This window comes from Poecilia reticulata, linkage group LG15 (genome assembly GCF_000633615.1).
Source record: "Poecilia reticulata strain Guanapo linkage group LG15, Guppy_female_1.0+MT, whole genome shotgun sequence".
Taxonomy (NCBI): Eukaryota; Metazoa; Chordata; class Actinopteri; order Cyprinodontiformes; family Poeciliidae; genus Poecilia; species Poecilia reticulata.
The window spans coordinates 11844376-11863349 of record NC_024345.1 but is presented as its reverse complement, the minus strand read 5'-3'; the positions used below and the strand labels follow the sequence as shown (position 1 = coordinate 11863349).

Here is an 18974-nt window from a genome sequence, read left to right as displayed (position 1 = left end):
CATGCTGCACAGAACTGCATCATGCTGTTTTTTTTTTTTTTTTTTTTTTTTTTTTTTTTTTTTTAGTTTAATAAATTGCTCACAGTTTGTCACCAAAAGACCTTGTGGATACACACGGAGAGATTGTTGCATTAGTACGGTTCAGATTCCACCGCGATTTAACATCTAGGTTTTAATTCCTTTGGTATAAAAAAAATGAAATGAAACTGATCAGTGTTGCAGCCCTAGAAAACTGTAGTACCAGTCCGTGCCACTAGTAGGAGGTAAGTAGAGATCTGAATTAATCAATTGAAATGATAAGATGTGGAACGCGAATTCAGTCTCAATTGCTAGTTAACAGTGCATCAGTAACACAGAGGCTAAGATTGTTAATTTAACATGGATCATTATATAATACTAATAAAAAAAAGCATAAAGTTTAAAAGAAGCAGACTTTTAGTACTGTTAAAGGGTTTGGTCAGTACACAAATATGAACTAAGTGATGATGGTGTTTTTACCTTTATTGGATGATAATTCAAGGGTGTTTATTTTTTTAATTTTCTTTGATCTTTGGGAATGACGGTTTTCGGGAGGGATGGGGAGCAATCAGCCTTATAAATCTGCTGCTTCATGCACGTGTTCGCCTGCTTCGTCGGTCCTTGTGGCCTTCCTTCGTTTGTGTGGATGATGCAAGTCAAAAAGAAAGAAAAAAAAAATCAAGTCCCTCTCTCCCCCTCCTGGACTTGGGGCTCCCTTTTTTTTTTTTTTTGTCGTTTAGCGTCCCACGCTGATGTTGCAGGTCTTGCAGCTGGGGTCCTTCTTGGCGTTTACTGTGGACAGACTCATGAGCTGGTGCCCGCTGATCTCCGCCACCGTGCCCAGAGCCAGGTCCACGGGCTCCGTGTAGATCACCTCCAAGATGACGTCTTGGGCGTGGTGGAACACCAGGCCGCCGTCTTCGTCCTGCTTGCAGGTCAGGAAGCGGTTGTTGCCGATGTCGAGGGCGGGCAGCCTCTGCTTGCAGAAGTCGTCGCCCCTGGAGCCCCGCGGCGCCAGGACCAGGATGACGTAGTGGTAGGCCGTGTACATGCAGTAGAAGTCTCCGAAGTACAGGTTGGTGTCGGGGTTGAAGAGCGCGTCGGCCCGCACCTCGAAGCGAAGGCGGCCGTAGGGGGAGTCCTGCGGCGGCTTGCCGGTGTTGAACTCTGTGTTGCAGCTGAAAAAGATTCCCTCCAGCTTGCCGCTGATGGGCGAGCCGTGACTGCCGCTGTTGTCTTTCACCGACGGCATCATCCGGTTGTCCTGCGCCTCCCTGGAGTTTTGAAAGAACAGATCTGGGTTTTATTTTCATGTCAGCTTTCCCTCGGAGCGATCTGCTAAGAAATCTGCTACGCGTTTTTTATTTTTTGCCATGACGACCACAGACTTTAATGTACTTAATTTGGATTTTGTGCGACGGACCAAGACAATGTGGCACAGACTTGTGCTCTCCTTGATCTTCATGATGCTGTTTGTTTAACATTTTTTTCCATCAAAACTCTGAGAACACCCGGGTTTATGAGAGTTCCCTCTGTGGAACAATAATAGCAGTTTCCAGTCTATTTAGATCATGGGTGTCAAACTCAATTTCACCGAGGGCCACTTCAGCATATTGGCCACCCTCAATGGGCCGCATTGACGGTACAAATCAGGAGTTCCCAGGTCCAGTCCTCCAGACTGCAACTTTTAGATGCATCCCTGCATCTAAAAGTTGGGATGCAGGGATCCCTGCATCTACACACCCCAGACTAAAGGTTGACTCCCTCATCAGCAGCAACTCAGTTCTGAAAAGGCTTATAGTGTAAAGGCTTAGAGAAAAGAGTAAAAGAGTAAAGGCTTTTATAGAATAAAGGCTTAGAGATCCAGGTGTGTTAGAGAAGGAACGCATCTAAAGTTGCAGATGGTAGCTCTGGAAAACTAGGCTTGGGCAGCCCTAGCATAAATGTATGAAAATACAATGTTAAAAATAAATTAAACAACACCTCATATTGTTAAATAACGCTTTGGAGCTTCTGGTTAGGAAGCGCATTCAAAACCTTTGGTTGAAATGACATGGCGGGCCACATGTGGCCCGTGGGCCTTGAGTTTGACACATGTGATTTAGAGGTAACAAATATCTGAGTCCTTCACAGAATAATTTACATGTGCACTGAAGCAGAATTTTGCAGTTTGATATAATTGACTAATTACTTCATCTGGATTTAGGAAAAGGAGGTTAAATACAAATGCATACCTCACTTCAGTTCCCAGATTTTCTAGGTGATATTTTTTTTAAAAGAAGAAAGAGCAGTTCTGCACAGTTCTATTCATGTCATGTAAATTCCCAACAAACAATTTTGAATTTTGACAAGATGAAAAAGAAAAGGTTCAAGAGGCATTAATGTTTTTTTCAAGGCACTGTACAGCTTTATGTAATGCATTTGTTTCTTTCCAATTAAAAACAGGACAGCAAGGATTTAGCAGAGGGATCTTAAATGCTTATCATCTGTTACCAAAGAGACAACAGCACAGTCTCTTGTTTTACTTGTTTGAATAACCACTTAATAAATCGCTTTTCTTTAATCTTATATCATAGACATAAATTATTTAAGGACAGGCAAGAAAGTACTTTCATAAATTTATAGAAATCTAGATTTTAAAAAAAGTAAGCTATTGCCACCCCAATAAAAAAAAATTATCTTTTGAAAATATGTACAGCTCCAGAAAAAAACAAAAGCGCACTAAAACAAAAATAAATCTGACCTCAAATTGTCAAAATATAAACCCCAGTCCTGTAGCTATATCTCCAGAAATCCTGTTTTCATTGTTGGAATAATACAATTATTCTACACGGCAGTACCGGTAATCCCCACATGATGGGGTAGTTCACCAAACACGCTCCACGAACTGGTTTAGCTGCAACTCAGCAAAAAAAAAAAAAAAAGAAAAAGGAATGACGTCAGGTTGTACAGCACCAGACAAAAGAGTGCTCAGAATCTGCAGCCTAAGTAAAGAAACCGTTGTATAACTGGGAGCAATTCCTCCAGGCGATCCGATGGAAGGAAAACAGGAGAAAGAGAAGAATGTCCATTTGAAGAGAAGAAAAAACAGAAAATCTGACAAAAAACCCGTCCGCCTACTCTGTGTAGCTGAGTGTTGTCAGCTCACTTTCAGTAAAAACATGAGGGAGTAAAAACAACCTTCCTGTATCTAAGGCTGTGTGTGTGTGTGTGTGTGTGTGTGTGTGTGTGTGTGTGTATGAAGAGAAGTCTCCTGGAAGAGCTGGCTGTTTGCTACAGAAGTTTTGATGTGGCATATTTGGATTGATGGCAGTAATTAGGATGCTCACAGCGGCTCCCTCCAGCTGATTCTCATTTCTTCCCTTAAAACAGCTGGAGAGAAAGGCTTTAAAGCAAGAGCTAGGAGGCCACCGTGTTGTTTTGTAGAGCAAAAGGTTTCTGTAGCGATCGGTCTTCATCCCTGAATTGTCTTGGCAGCAGCGTGCAAATAAAATCTAAACGTGCCGAGAACGAAGCGTTAGAAAACCCGTCCTTGTTAACTCACGACTGCTTTAATAAATATCTCAGTGAAACACATGCTCGCAGGAAGCAGAGAGCGTTACGCGTTCATTTAAAACGCGTAAAAGAGCAGTTCTCCTTCGTTCGGGGTAAGTTTGATCAAGTGTTTCATGACATTAATAACAAATCTACCCAGACTGAGTAAATAAGTGGTGATAAAAAATAAGTGGTGATGAAAGTAGTTATGGCTGTGCCCACCTGGCGTGATTGAAATACTCTTCATGCTGGTTCCTGTAGAAAACAGAGAACCGCAGCATCCGCCCGGCAATGACTTCGGCCTTCTCCAGCAGCTGGTTTAGATGAACCGTAGAGTAATCTAGAAACAGATTCATTATTTTATTGGTAAAACACACACACACACAAAACATTGAAAACAGATCATCAACTGTCAGAAACCTATATTGAAATATTCAAGTATTTAAAAAAAAAAAAAAAGCTAAATATCTTCCGCTCTACCAATTAAGAAATTTAAACTTAACATGAAGAATAATTAAATGATTCCCCTCCAAATATCCCCTTTGCGACGAAGCAACTGGAGCAAAAACATTTAATCAAGTCTCGTAATATAATTCTACTCCCACCAATCGCATGAGGGGCTTTTTCTTAATGAGTGCGAGTACAGGCCAAAAATAGCTAGTACTCCAATAAACGAGCGCTTGAAGACAAACGAAACAAGATGTGCAGTTTTGTTTTGTTTTCTTTTGTTATATCCAAGAGCTTTTCAGAGAACACCTTGACTTTTATTGCTGCCCGGATCCTTCCTGTGCACACAAAACATTTGTTTATTGATGTTGCCAGGAGTTTATCTGCCCAGCTAGAATGTAGAGGAGGAGCAGGAACACTACAATGCCCCTCAGTTCACTTTCCTCCTTTTAATCTCCTTCACAACCTAATCTAAGAGATGCACCAACCATCTATTTAGTGTCGTCCACTTATCAGAGATCAGGTCACCGGCTGACGGGGGCTGGGATTTAAAACCCAGACATCCCTCTTTGCTTGACAATTAATATTTACCCTCGAGCAAGTTGTGGTCTAGTCTCAGTAGGACACACTGAGGAAAACCTCCAAAAGGAGGTAATCAGATGGAAAAACCATCTCAACCTAGTCCTTTTGACACAGATCAGCAGCGGCTCTAGCCTGAGCGCTCTCTCCAGACGTTGGAGCGACTCTCTCCATATAAGTAGGCAGTAGGAATGGAGTGAGGAAGCCATGTGAATGTGTTGAGCCTTCTCAGCATTTGCTTCACTGGTAATATTTGTGGGTTTTTCAAGGGCAGTATTTGTGTTTGTTGGGGGGTATGGTTGCCGTGTCATGCAGTCAGAGCTACAGTCACCTAATAAAGTAGGAATAAATAATGGCTATTATCACTTTTTGTTTTTATCTCAACGGTGCCACAAAATATTGTGAGGAAACTTTAATATTGTCCACCCCTAAATGGGAACAAGCTTCACTTGGATCTGAAGACCCAGGGAAAGGCACACTCCCACTGGTGGCTCTTCAGAAACCCTCTTGCTGGTGCTAAAATACTGTTATCCCTCTCATACTTTGTTCTTTCTGTTATTTTTCATTAGCTTAACTAAAACAGAAATAAATTATGTTGTGTGACGGGTTGATAAAGAGCCAATTTCTTTCCCAAATCTTCTTGTGTGTCAACAATCCTGGTTCATTTCTTGAGTGCAGCCGATTTTTCATGGCTGGTTATGTTTTGATGCAAGCTATGAAATTAGGTTCAAGCACCTAATTGCTGAACAAAATTTATTCGGCTTTTCAAGAATGTTACCTTGCTGTACAGCAGTTTGCTTTTCCATCTGCAGTAACCCAATAAAAATGAAAATTGATTGAATTCAATGAGCTAATGATATACTGCTTGGCCTCGACGCGTCAGAGTTAAGGACAGGCAGGGGAATGGGCACCTAAGGGCCTAAGCTGTATGTCTGTTCTCTACCAGGAGGCCTCTGTGGATAAGCCCCCCTTCACCCCCTCAGCCTGCTATCTACTCTTTCCCCTCCCCCACTATAAGCCTCTTGGTTGTTATGTTATGTGACTTTAGCATTCCAAACATATAGCACAGCTCCCCTTCTTCCTTTAATCCCTCTATTTTCTCATCCTCCTCCACTCCTCTATTGATCTTCTCCTCAAATCATTGCAGACTTCCTTTAATATTCTCCCTCCCAAAATGCCATCGTCTTTATTTCTGTGTGTATTTCGTACAGTTTGCCCCCCTCGGAAGCCTGAAAAGGCAGCTCTGACGGAGGTCGATCGAGGACATGCGCGACGTGGACTGCGAGTTGTGGATTACGCACCGGCAGTGCAGAACTCGATGATCTCGCTCCACTCGGAGACGGTGTAGTCCCCGTCGGTCTGTTTGGACGCAGTCTGGACGGCCACAGTGTACTCTGTGCGGGGGCTCAGGAACCAGTGGCCCCGGACCGTCATGGGCAGGGGCACCGCCTTGGCCACGAGCTTGGTGGGAACGTCCTGGGTACAGAGAAGGGAGACAGGATGACAGGCAAGGAAAAAGGGCAAAAAAGGTCAACCTTGACATGTCCTAATTACTCAGAAGGAGACTGACCATGTACGTCTCTCTCTTTTTATTTTTTCCCAGCTACATTCAAAGATGTGCCGACTCACGTCTGACCAGATTATTTCTACACCCAAAATGCTCTGTCAAATTTCATCAACAAGCCCCCCAACCCCGCTCCCCTCCACCACCACCACCACACAGGTATCAGTTGGCCTTAGCAGCTCAGTGATTGGACCGACAGCTCCTGCCTAGCAACAGAGTCATCCCGCTACAACAAGGCGGAAAGAGGAGAGGTTCTCTGCAGCAACTCAATAAAATACAGAAAGAAGGAGGCTAATGAGACAAATGTTAAAGAATGACTAAAACAGACACAAAGCAGGATCTGTTTTAGTGTCGCAGAGTTAGACAATCAGAGCATCTGGCGTTAGGGTCCTGAAGTCAAAACCACCTTGAAAAGAATCTTTAAGCTCTCAAAGAGCGGTCAAGTTGAGGTAAACTCCACCTTTATTTAAAAGAGAAAAGTACTAAAGTAAAGTAATTTGTTGATGCAGCAAAAACATCTATACAATTTTTTTTACCCTGTTACTACAATTGATGCAAAACGTCAGTATTTCTCCATTCACCAACTCTTGCAAAAACGTGTAAGGTTGTAACGGGATGGATCCCACACACTTTTCCCATATTTATTCAGATATGGAATAAAAACCCTAAACATTTACACACTTTCTCAAACTGTGTGGAAAATCTGATTTAAATGTTTATTTCCCAATATTTTTAAAATGTCAGGAAATAAACATGTCTCCACAGCTTCATGTTCATGTTGCTCTGACTACTGGCTGTGCATGACTACGGAAAATTCATATTATTTAACATATAGAAACATGCATATTTGTGCTAAAGACTACTGCTCTTTTGTAAAATAAATAAATAAATAAGAATAACTACTGTCTAGTGATGTTTGTTATTACGTTTCATAGCCAATTCAAGGCAAAGGGAACCAAACTGCTGTTCTTGGTCCCAAAAGAACCAGAAAGATCCCAAAAGTCAGGTTTCTACACCTCCACTGATGTGTTACACGTCACTCATAATTGTTCAAAGCAAAACCTTTGATCCCAGAGAGCTGAATTTGAAATGTTAAAAAAATTATTTAAATATTTTTAAACATGCATAATTCCCACAAGATTCTCTCAACACATAAATCATATATGAAATGAAAATAATCTGAGCAGCACAAATCTGGCTATTGTTTGTTTTTACCATCAAAATGGTTATGTTAGATATAATGTGCATCCATCTTGAAACAGAAGAGACATGAAACTAATAAAAGTAGAGCTGTGCTGCAGAGAGTAGGACCTGCTCTTTTAAACTGATTGTCATGACTCATTATTTGATAGGAACATTTTTTTTACCAATAATAAAATATAAGAGCCATCTCAGAGGACGATTCACGTTCTTAATTCAATTATTTTGTGAAAATGTCCCAGTAAAGAGCCTATCGTTTATTTTCAAAAGGCCATAATAACAGCCTGCTTGGTGATTCATCTCCCACCTTTAAAAGATTGTTGTGTCTGACTGGCGCCTCTGTTACCTTGTGTTTGAACTTGTTTGAGTTTTTGTTCTCCTTCTTATTCAGGTCAATGAAGTAGTGTGTGATGCGTTCCTTGCTGCGCGCCTCCATATCCCAGCAGATCTTAAAGGAGTCGCAAGTGATGTTGCTGATTTTGATGTTCTGAGGAACAGGGAGTTCTTCCATGCTGCCATCCTGGGATTTGCTATCTGTGTAATTGAGAAAAAACAAAGAAGAAGAGAGAGAGAGAAAAAAAAAAAGACTGTCACCATGGAACGGCATAATAGAATAGCAAAATGGGATCAAATGACTAAAAATTCTTTGAATAATTACACTCGCTGCTTGAATATTTGCTTACAACGACCCAGAGAAGATCATAAATCGCCATTTTATGCACACAGTTCAAAACAAGAAAACCCTGACTCCACGCATTTATAGTCAGCCTGCACAGTGGAATGGCTAAAGCTTACCGATAAAAAATAAAAAACTGGAGTAGCTATTCAGCACACAGCATTTACAGTATAGCCATCAAAATGCACAGCGGGACAGAGCTGCGTACTGTATACGCTGCCATGGAAACACCGCTCTCTGCACGCTTGTGCACATATCTGCTTTACAGAGCCTCAGCAGCGTTACAAATCCGATACTCAACTCCCTCCTCTCCTAAGCGGCCTCATCGGTGTTATGAATCTTCTGCAGAAGCAAGTGCGTTCGAGCAGTAATCGGGGGTCACGTTATTGCCACAGTGTCACTAACCCATTTGGCCTCTACCAAAAACCCAATGTGTGCTGCAGCAAATCTCACATTTTCTCTGCTGCACGGCTGCCAACGGCTTTACAACTCAAAGTTCACCCAGAGGCTGATGGAAAAACAAAACCCAGCTGAATAAGAGCTTTGTCAAGTAAGACGGAGTACGAACTTTGAGACGCCCACTTGGCATGGCAACAATGCATTTGTTGTGTATTGCTCTGGGGTCTGCACACAACAGCGGGTAAAAATTCAAGAATGCCATGTTTGGGGGGGGGGGGTAATGTTCAATATGACCGGGCCCTATAGAGGGTTAACAATAGCTGGAGTAGCGGAGCATGGAAAATCCATCTCCGCTCGTTCGCCGGGAGAGGCAGAGATAAAAGAGTGGGCTGGTAATTGGGTTTGTGCACTCTAACGCCTCACCTCCAAGTAATTGTCAAACAGTGCAGCTTTTGTGGATTGATTTTCTTAAAATTAGACGAGCAAAGGGTAGCTTTTACCACTCACTGTGTTGCATGAGCACAGAAAGCAGAAGAAAACCTGCAGTCACTGCCTTTTCCAAATTAAAGTCCTTACTTATTTTCCCTCTTCCTCCCAACAGAGTGTTTTCAAAAAATTATTTACCTTAAAACATGTCAACAGCATCCCAAAATGAACCATTGGACCTTGTAAAATTACCTTTGATCTATTTTTAACTGTTTTTTCATTTAACCTACCAACACAAAGTAGTGCATAATGAAATAAAAGGAAAACTATATACGGACTTCAAAGCTATTTTGCAAATTAAACTAATAAGTGTGGCATGGACTCAATGAAATCCGCTGCAGCTAATTAGCCTCATGTGGAAGTAGACGTTCCTTTGGAAACGCTTGCTGGCAAGTTACCAGAATGAATGTTTAAAGAAAACATCACCTGATATGTGTTGCCTTAATGTTTACTATAAAATTAAAATGAAAGCTAATAAAATACATAATACAAGACAAAACGTTGTGCCTAAAATTTCACATTAATTTGCATCTGTTTTGAAAGGCCTTGCATGAGTTTAATAAAGTGTGACAAGTACTTGTCCCAGCAGGCCACATCTGAACTGTGATCACAGGCTACACAGAATCATTTCAAGGGTTTACATCAAAATGTATTGAGAAGTTAGGATAGCCCAGTTAACATATATATATATATCTAAATCCATTTAAAGTTATTCACAAATACTACACTGACAAAGCTCCAGTGGCAACTGGTGAAAAGAAAAAATAAATCTTGGTTTGTAGATATGCCAATAGTTTTGAGCTCCTCTCTGTACTCCACATCAGAATGACCATCTGACCCAGCAAACATCATGATACCAACCAAACATTTGCGTTGTAACAACAGCAGAAACTCAAAAATGCAACAATTATTAACACTTAAAAAAACAAACAGAAATCTTAGCAACATCCTCGAGCAGCATTAGCATTATGCTAACCAGAGCAACATTGATAGTTAATCAGCAAAGACCAAATGATGGTGGTTGATTAAAAAAAAAAAAAAAAAAAAAAATGACACATGCTGAGGAACATAAGCTGTAGTTTACCCACAATCTGTAAACTGTCACTGTCAATGAAGGTGGAGAATTTGATCTAAACTTCCTTTCAACTACCATTGTTATCAAATTTATCCCCATATTGACCCAAAACTTTCCAGCATCGTCCAGACGGGGCAGAATTTCAGGGAGCCAAAGACATTAAATTCAGAGATGCTGATTGGCCAAATGTTTATTATTTTCCCCTAGCAACCACACATGATTGGCTATTCAGCGGCGCTACTGGGTCGCTATCCAGATGTAGTAGTCAGTCAAGGTAAATTCAACATTGAATGAGTTATGTTATGTGTTGAGGCTGAAATGATAAGCAGCCCTCCTTCTGAGTGCACTTGGCCTGACTTCTCAGAGTCGACATGACACGCCCAGGCCTCTCCGTGTTGATTGGAGGAAACATCCTGTCATGTTCTGCCGGTGGTCTGCATTTAATGTGCCCATCTCATTAAAACAAGACCCCACTGTTGATTCATTTGGCTCAGACTGAGGGGGTCAGCGCAAGACATGACGGGCCACAGCTCAGAGAGGAAGTCTTTCATCAAGTCAGTGCAGACCAGACAGTGATGCAAGCGCCGTAACGTCCCATCAGAAACTGGATGGATGGTGCTGACCTTTACCAAAGTCGGGGGAAAAAAAAACAGACCCTTTGTTGTCATTCTCTGACATCTGCCTTATGGGAAAAAAAATGAAATACAGTATAGCTGCAAATGCATTCAAGGACTTTTTCTCTGGTTTCCCTTTATAGTTGTTATTGTTGTATAACCCATCTCACTTGGGAAAGACTTTGTTTCTTCTGGTCCTGCTTGCTGGATTTAAAAACCCTAAAAAGTCTTCCCTTTCCATGTGTCGTCAACAACAATATTTTCCTTCAAAGCTAAATCCTGTGAAGAGTTTTACCCCCCTGCCTTCAGGTGACTCCAGGATGCTGACTCATCTCCTGTTTACTCCACTGCTCACCGAATTCATACCAAGACACTTAGCCTACACTAATGCGCCCTAATACTGCCTTTAAAAAACATTAGTCAGTACTTTCACGCAAATCTTCTTGAATAAGTGGGATATCAAACATTTGCAGACATCACAGGCAAATCAGCAAAAACCTAGCATTACTTTTCATCCACATTTGTAAACAGGCAACGTTCTTGAATGAGCAAAATACAACTTCATTTAGTTATTTGTAGTTGTATAACAAGCGTTGGAGGTTTCTGACAAGGGGCGACATGGGCAACCACCCAGAGCGGCAAGAAACCTCCACCCCACCCCTTGGGATGTGATTGTTATGAGTTATGACGGGACCTAATGCATTTCTCAACTTGGGTGAGGATTGAGGAGCTGAGGGTCGTTCACACAGAGAGCCAAACAGACCGCCTTTGATAAGAAATAATATGAACTCTCGTTATTTACTCAGTTACACACACAAAGCTTTACCGAGTAGCTAGACGTCTTACAGTCAGCAGTGCTCTCTCAGTCCTCCTTCACTCCTGCCACTCTGCAAAAGTCCAGAATATTGAGTCTTTGATTAGCTGCTATAAACTGGGATCGGCAGACGGGCAGATCAGTGACGGCGGTGAAGAGCGGATTTTAATGCACAGACTGGCAAATCCTTCCCCCCGTCCCATCTTCCTCCTTTCTGTTGCGTCTGTTCATCGGTTTGTTTTCTGCTAAACAAATCTCATCAATCTGCCTTCCTTCCTCTTGCTTGCATTTGAGTTTCCCACCTCACACACCACTTGTTAAACGGTCTACTTTGTCTTTTCCTATAGCACATAATCCCAATAAAAGGCACTAAAATTTGAGGAGGTAATGGGAATTTTTTTTAGGGGGGGGGTGCTCAAGCGGTATGAAAACTGTTTGTGCGGCACTGTAGGACCAAAACCACAAAATGTAAACAAGATAAGCCAGGCCCTTTCTGTGGGAAACTGAAGTCAGCCTTAAACCTTCGGGGACTCGGAGAGCGCAGGATGAAAAATGGAGGGGTGAGAGTCAAGCTGGATGAAGGTCAGACTGTGAGAACGAGTAAACTCTTCAGTCTCTCGCAGGAGGCCTTCACCCTCATCCAGACTTAAATTAATCTGCCAGCATTACGCCCTCGCCTCCTTCCTCTTGGATTCGCTTAACGCTTAATTTGGCCGCCGTGTAATGTTACCACAAAGACATATTATGATGCGCTTCTGTTGTTTTTGCCTCGTCCTCTGACGGACTGTAACGCTCTGCTGCACGGAAGGAGGAGGCTGGGCTCTTGGCGCATCATGATTAAGCAAAAAACGAGGCAGTTTATTAGGAGTCATTATTTAAGAGTTAAGAAGCACATATTAATTATGCAGCTCCCAGAGGAGATTGCAACAAACCCAGGAGACCTCTGCATGCTTCAGCAGAGCACCGCGTGTCGGGATGCAGAGACGGCTGCTCTGCAGGAAACTGGTCGGACAAAATTATTTAAACTCAAAACAAACAATCTTGTTGCCTGCAACTGCGTTTGCAGGACAGGTAGTTCACACTCAAGAGATGTAAGAAGATAAAACATCAAGAAGATAAAATGAATGTCTTGTTAAGATGCATATGCAGCTCCGTCTAGTCACACCTGGAGATATCGAGTGTTGCATTTCAGCCGGCTTCACTGCTTCAATTGAGTCTGTCTGAACAGCTTTGATGTGATCTCTGTGTGGTTGCCGTTGTCCACTAAAGCTCCATTTGAGAGCTCTGATAGTAGCAAGTTTGAGAGAAATAAAAAGCTAGATGGTAGTTTGACAGCACAAGTGCGCACTTAGACAAGCCATCTGAAGAGCAAGTCGTGAGTCTAAAATTGAGCTGTAAACACGAAGAAGGCGATATTAGTCAGCATAGATACTCAGAGCCCTTTGGAGGAAAAAAAAAAAACAGATCACAGCTTTCTTTTAGCTGTAGCACAGGCTAGGCTGTGATAGGAACCATGCTGTGAGCCTGAGAAGCTGCCAATGGCAAAAACATCTTTCAGAGTGTGATAAACAGTGTGCTGCATTGGGGTTAAGTTATTTATTCCACCTTTAGCCATGCTCAATAAAAATAAGTAACTTTTTATTTTTTTTATTTTTCCCACCAAATCAACTTAAGCTGGAGAACAAAACATGCTTTTTCTTACTTGTCCAAAACCAAAATGACTCATTATCTCTCATTTGCAACTTAAATTCAAGTATCCAATTTTTTTTTTTTTTTTTTTTACAGTTATAGGCCTAAACGTCTGTAAATACCCATGAGTACGATAACATTTTGGTATTTTGCATTACAATTGAACATTACAATTCAACAAATAGTCGTGGCAGCATTGCATTTCTAGGTCTTGCCAGCACAGTCATGGATTTATGTCAGAAGACAGGCCTGCTGGTCTCTGGCAGAATCATCAAAAGAGCCTCATCTCATCGGTCTGTGTGGAAAAGGCAAGTTTTATGAACCAAAAGCCATAAAACTGGCAGCTGGCTCAATGAACCAAATAAAGACCACTGAAAAGTCATTATGAAAATATACTGTGTACATATAAAGAGGAAGGATTCTTCACCACAGAAGAAGCTGGGACGTTTCACACCCTGAAGAGTTGCAGTCACAGACTGGTGAAGGACACGGCACCAAAAACCACGAGCACAACTCGATACAAGTCTAACTTATTCACTTAAGCTGATTCTACAGTTTTGCCCTCAGTAAAACATCCCCCACCCCCTCCGAGTGCTGAAGATACACATGTCATAGCCACATGAGTACAGTGAACCATTAACCCCATCTCTGACATGGGGAACACAGAAACAACTTGTTTCCCACTGTGCATTGAAAAGCTCTAACAGACCTCCGTGTGTGTGTGTGTGTGTGTGAGGGCACTCCATGCGTTCCTTCGCTGGCTCAGCCTGGGCATTCGAGCCTCTCACGCGGGCGATTAAATATTAATGGGGATTCAGATAAATTTAGAAAGTAAAAACAGAAACCGATGCGGCCGGCATCGACCCGATGTGATGACGCCGGGTTTCCAAGAAGGGTGAAAGTGAACGCGAGAGAGACGGTGAGGAGTGCAATGCCTTTTCTGGGAGGAATTTCATGCACAGAGTGCCAGCTGAAATGAAAGCATGAGACAGAGGGAGCGGCTTTAAGTTTGTGTGTTTATGTTCAACAAAGTCTGTGCCACGGTACTGACTTCTTTTTGTTTTTGCTCGTTTTGTCACACTGAGACGGTTCGGTTCTTCGCCTAATTTCAAAATTAGGCAAAAAATACAACATGATGTTTTCACTCATTGCCAGTAAAAGCGATCCAAACCCCCAGACCTAATAACTGGTTATCTGCCATCAAGCATTTATGATTACTGTCTTTTCCATTGCTGTGAGGGAACTGTGACCTAGTCTTTGGAAAATTATCTTCATTCAGCCACAGCATGTTTAAGGTCATCCAACAGAATCTCAATGAATTTAGTTCACACTTAGTACAAAATCTCAATTTTATTTTTAATTGAGTCCTTCAGAAGTGGACATCTAAAGGGCTCAGTGTGAATCATTGCCCCGCTGCATAAACAAAACCAAGGTGAGTTTGAATTTAAGGTCAGGAACTGATGGTTGGTCAGTGGCAGTAAAGGTCACTTCATGCTGGTTCTACAGGACATACAGTATGTGCCTCATAAAACTAAACATGAACAAAAAATAAATAGTTGCTTTTTGTGCAGATTTTTAGACTGATGTAAATGATGACAATAGCTGCATAAAGATTTGGTACTTTTTTTTTTTAGCATTAAAACATAAAGACATGCAAATGGTTATTACAACACTGCCGTTGTTCCAAGTGACACGTCGCATGAATATTTTAAATCACAACAACCCATCTTGTGTTTAGAAAGAGAGTGGACATTGTTGACGGAGCAACACAGCAACAGAGAGTATGTGGGCGTCTCAAGGACAAAGACTTAGCTACTACTTCCACGAGTAACTGTGCTGCAAATACGAGACTCACCCTAAAACCATGCCTGGAAATCTACTGAAATGAAAGCGCCAGAGAGAAAGCAACAAAGCGCCAAGGGGATACGGATGCACCGTGTTGTATTGCATGTGCAGTAGATGTGGTAAAGGAGAAAACGTGCCCACTATTGCTTCATTGTGATCAGATGCTGGGGGAGCATTAATGGAGATAAAGTGGTATATATATGTGTGAACAGATTTCATTGGTGCAACATAGATTAATCTATAATTAATCTATGTGAACTGGCATCTCTGCGACCAAGCCTCAGATGTGGAATCAGTGCTGTGTAATTGCACTGACGGGTGTGCAGGGCTGCACCGCCTGTGCACGCTCTTGTGGGTGCAGCCATGTTTTAGCTTTTCATTCTCTTCTCATGATGACTTGCTTTTTCTCTTTCCCCCCCCCCCCTCCACCTCCTTCACTCCACCCCCCCCCCTCCTACCAGCATCAACTGTTTCACATGAGGAATATGAACAAATTCAATTTTAACTCTCATATATGCAGCATGCTATATTTAAAACGACATTTGTGTGCTTTGTTTTGCTTTTCCTCCCTCCTAATTCTATAACTTTGATGAGAAGTCAGTCGCAGACCACAAACGTGGTTTAATGAGATGCCGTGAAATGTTGAGTTATAAAATGCAGAGAAGTTACTGCAAACGAACTGGGGACGAGGCTGGGGGGGGGCGGGGTGGTGGGAAGGGATGCAGGGTTTTCTCAAAGAGAAAATGAACAGAAGTAATGATAAGCCATAGGCGGGGTTGGTGCCTTTCTCTGTCCACGCCTGTGGTGCTGAAATGAAAAGGCGCTTATCAGTTGCCAACATGTGCACGCTCAGTCTGCAGGGGCAGACAGTTATTTCCAACAAAGGACTTCTTCTCCATTATTAATGTAAATGTATTCAGCTATGTTCTCTCCACGGATATAAAGCGCACAATATATCTGCCTAAGCAACCTGCGGAGTCACCGGCCCTCATCCCTCACGCAAACTATACGGGTTCTGCACGCTGTTCCAACTAAGAGCAGCGTTTATATTTGCCCCCTTCCTCCCCCTCTTCCACTTAAGAACTACAGTAACACAGACTCACCGTCTCTTTCGCATAACTGTATGGAATCCAGACTCAGGTCCTTGATCATCCCCTCGCAGGGACTTAACGGGCTGGTGATATTGTGCGCCAAGCCTGGAACCTCCATCGCTGCTGGGGAGTCGGGGGTGATGCTGCCGCTCTGATTGCTGCGTAAATATCGACTTGCAGGTGGACAAAAAAGCCGTTCGTCCGCGTTAGAAGAGGAAGGAGGAGAAGAAAGAGTCCGGTGTCCAGCCCCGCTCCGTCGCTCTCCTCTTCTGTCTCCTGGGTGGTGCGGCTAGTGGCGCGTCAGCGGAATCGTCACGGCCCCAACAGCGCAATGAGCCGCCAGCTGCAAAAAGAGGCAACGGCAGCCTCTGCAGCAGAGAACTCGTTAATACGCCGACTGTACCCACCGATCGCTACCCGCTTCCAGCACTGTTTTTTTTTTTTTTGTCACAGCACAGAGACTGCGCGCCTGCAAAGAGCCGCACGGAGCCACAAGTGTGCGCAAAGTGACTGCGCCCTGTGAGTTAAGTGTGTCGCCTCGGGACAATTGAACATGAATAGTTCAGAGGATTACCGCAGAGGGAGTCTGCAGACTCAGTGGCTTCTTATGTAACCAGATTAGGCCGGTGTTCCCCCCTCTGTTTTCGGTCTGCATCTGAACCGCGCTCACATGGACCCGTTCTTTTTTTTTTTTTTTTTTTTTTTCCCATTTTCACGTTCAACGTCATCCCAGCACAGCTTTACCACATGTCCTTATTTGGTAAGGTGTAACCCTCTCTGGTTTCGGAGCGCAGGTGCAAGTGGGCCGTACCATAATGAGCTGGGGGACTTTAATTTACTATTAAATAATGGTAATGGATGACCAAGCTTAATGTACCATTCTATGGGTCAGCAGTGAAGGCTGGTGAGAAATATATTTTGGTGGGGCTGATGTGCCCATAGATCTCCCTACTATTGAACAATAATATTTTTTTCATACAGCAAAAATAACAAGAAAGGTTAGATTAGGTCTGATTACTAACTTGCAAAATATACAGTATTTAAATAAATGCCAACAGCTAACTCTGAATCAGACTCACAACTGTGAAAAATACCAAACCAATCCAAACCAGTGTTGAAGTTTAAATTTCTAACAATTAGAACGAGCAAACATTACTATACCAACCAAACATTAACATTATCCTCCTGAGACCCGGCCCATAGACTTATGTCCATTATGATGGACATTTTGTTGAAGCTTATTTTTTTGTTCATACTTTGAGTTAGCCTTTCTAGCCCTACAGTACTCTTTAGAGGACATACTGGGCTTTCCAGGGATGTGTCATGTGATAGGTTTGCATACTGGGAAGTCCCTTTTTTTCCTAAGTCAAAATGGCCGACCTGCCAGAAACCACATTTTATGGAAAGAGGGTAGACGAGTCAAATATTTTTTTCTTTTGTTATTTTTGTCATGATAATTATTTATATTCTTGTTAATCAAATACCAATAATAATATTTTGACCAGTCAAAAACAATTTAATAATTTCTGTTTAGAAATAACAGACCTTTTCTGAATGTCAATTATAATGGACGTCAGGACTATTTTAGTGTATTTAATGACTCCACATTGTTGTAGGAGAAAGACGTGAAACTGGATTCTCCACAAGATAGTAGAGGGAGATTCAGATCTGGAGTTGTCAGATGAAGATGAGGATAATAAATATCAGCCTCTGGTAGGGAACTTCATCAGATCCAGGACAATCTGATGAAGAGACAGACTCATGGTGCATTCTCACCAATGTCAAAAACACACTTGACACTTCAAATTTGACACATGTGCACTTTTGGTGCATTCATACTAAAAGGGTTTTGAGTATCAGGCGTGTCTGGTTTGCATTCACAGTCTATGTGGAACGTCATAAAAATGGTCCAAACGGTTCAAATCGTGCCACGCTAGGCGCTCTGAACGCTCCTCCATGGCCCTCAATGCGCCTCCACATAGACTTTGAATGTAAACCAGATGGGCCTGACGTTCAAAACACGTTTGGTGTGAACACACCATCAGAGCCAGAGAGAGAGCAGGAAAGTCACTGTGCTGTATGGGCCAGGATTAATTTGTATGTTTGTCTAGGGCCAGGCATCTGTGATGGGAATGTCCATTTCTTGGTTCTGGTCAACATTCGATGAAAGCTCAACATTTGGTCATGAAGATCCAAATGTTGGATCTCTATGACCGTCATTTGGTCCTAAAGATCATGGACACAAGTTTTTTTCTTTGTTTGACCATCAACTGCAACTATCGTTTAGATCTTTCCCATAAATGGTGGAGGCCATCACCACAGGTTTATCGTCAAACCACTTTGTGACAGTCAGCTAAGATGCTCCCTTCTGTTCACAGTGGCAAATCTTCTGGTAATTGGTGTGGCTTTGGTATCCTTTGGTTCATCATAAAGTTGCTGGAAGACCCTTTGAGAAGTTTTCACAACTTATTCCCCATCATTTTCCTGCTCATAACTAGCACTTTTGATTTTTTAGTCCAGAAGATTTTGACTCTGGGAAAGCCAAGATAGGCCACGTGTGCTGATATTCTGAGGAAAGTCCTTGTTCATGTGTGTAATTTTATACTTCTATCATGTTCGAAATAAATAAAAAAATAAACAATTAATTAAGTAAAAATAAATAAAGTCTTCATTTTTTGGGCAATAGTGTTTAGCAACACCCCTGCAGTTTGCAGCCATTTTTGGTTTTTATTTCAAGTAACAAGCAATAGACTGCAACCAGAAATGGATAACTTCTGATTATTAAATGTGTTTTTCGAATTTGACCTCTTGTTGGGTTAATGTGATTCATTAAACAATAATCTGTACATTTTTCCATTTTTTTAATTCTGTCATAATTTAGACTGAATGTCCTGACGTCCACTACAATGGACATGCTGTAAAATAGTAATTAAAAAATATATA

At 42.1% G+C, this 18974-nt stretch overlaps 1 protein-coding gene across 2 annotated transcripts in view; it reads right to left on the bottom strand.

Annotated features, from left to right (window-relative positions):
- Positions 1-483: 483 nt before the first annotated feature.
- The window catches only part of phyhiplb (phytanoyl-CoA 2-hydroxylase interacting protein-like b), a 19273-nt gene continuing 782 nt past the window's right edge, over positions 484-18974 (bottom strand). The window contains exons 1-5 of one of the 2 annotated variants that reach the window (XM_008429253.2): positions 16044-16692; positions 7689-7876; positions 5880-6054; positions 3775-3892; positions 484-1292 (exon numbers count right to left, since the gene is read on the bottom strand). In XM_008429253.2, coding sequence (XP_008427475.1) covers positions 755-1292; positions 3775-3892; positions 5880-6054; positions 7689-7876; positions 16044-16149 — 1125 coding nt within the window. In that variant the 5' untranslated portion in view covers positions 16150-16692 and the 3' untranslated portion in view covers positions 484-754. Of the gene's footprint in view, positions 1293-3774; positions 3893-5879; positions 6055-7688; positions 7877-16043; positions 16693-18974 lie in introns of those variants that run through there. The other variant, XM_008429254.1, reaches the window with a different exon arrangement.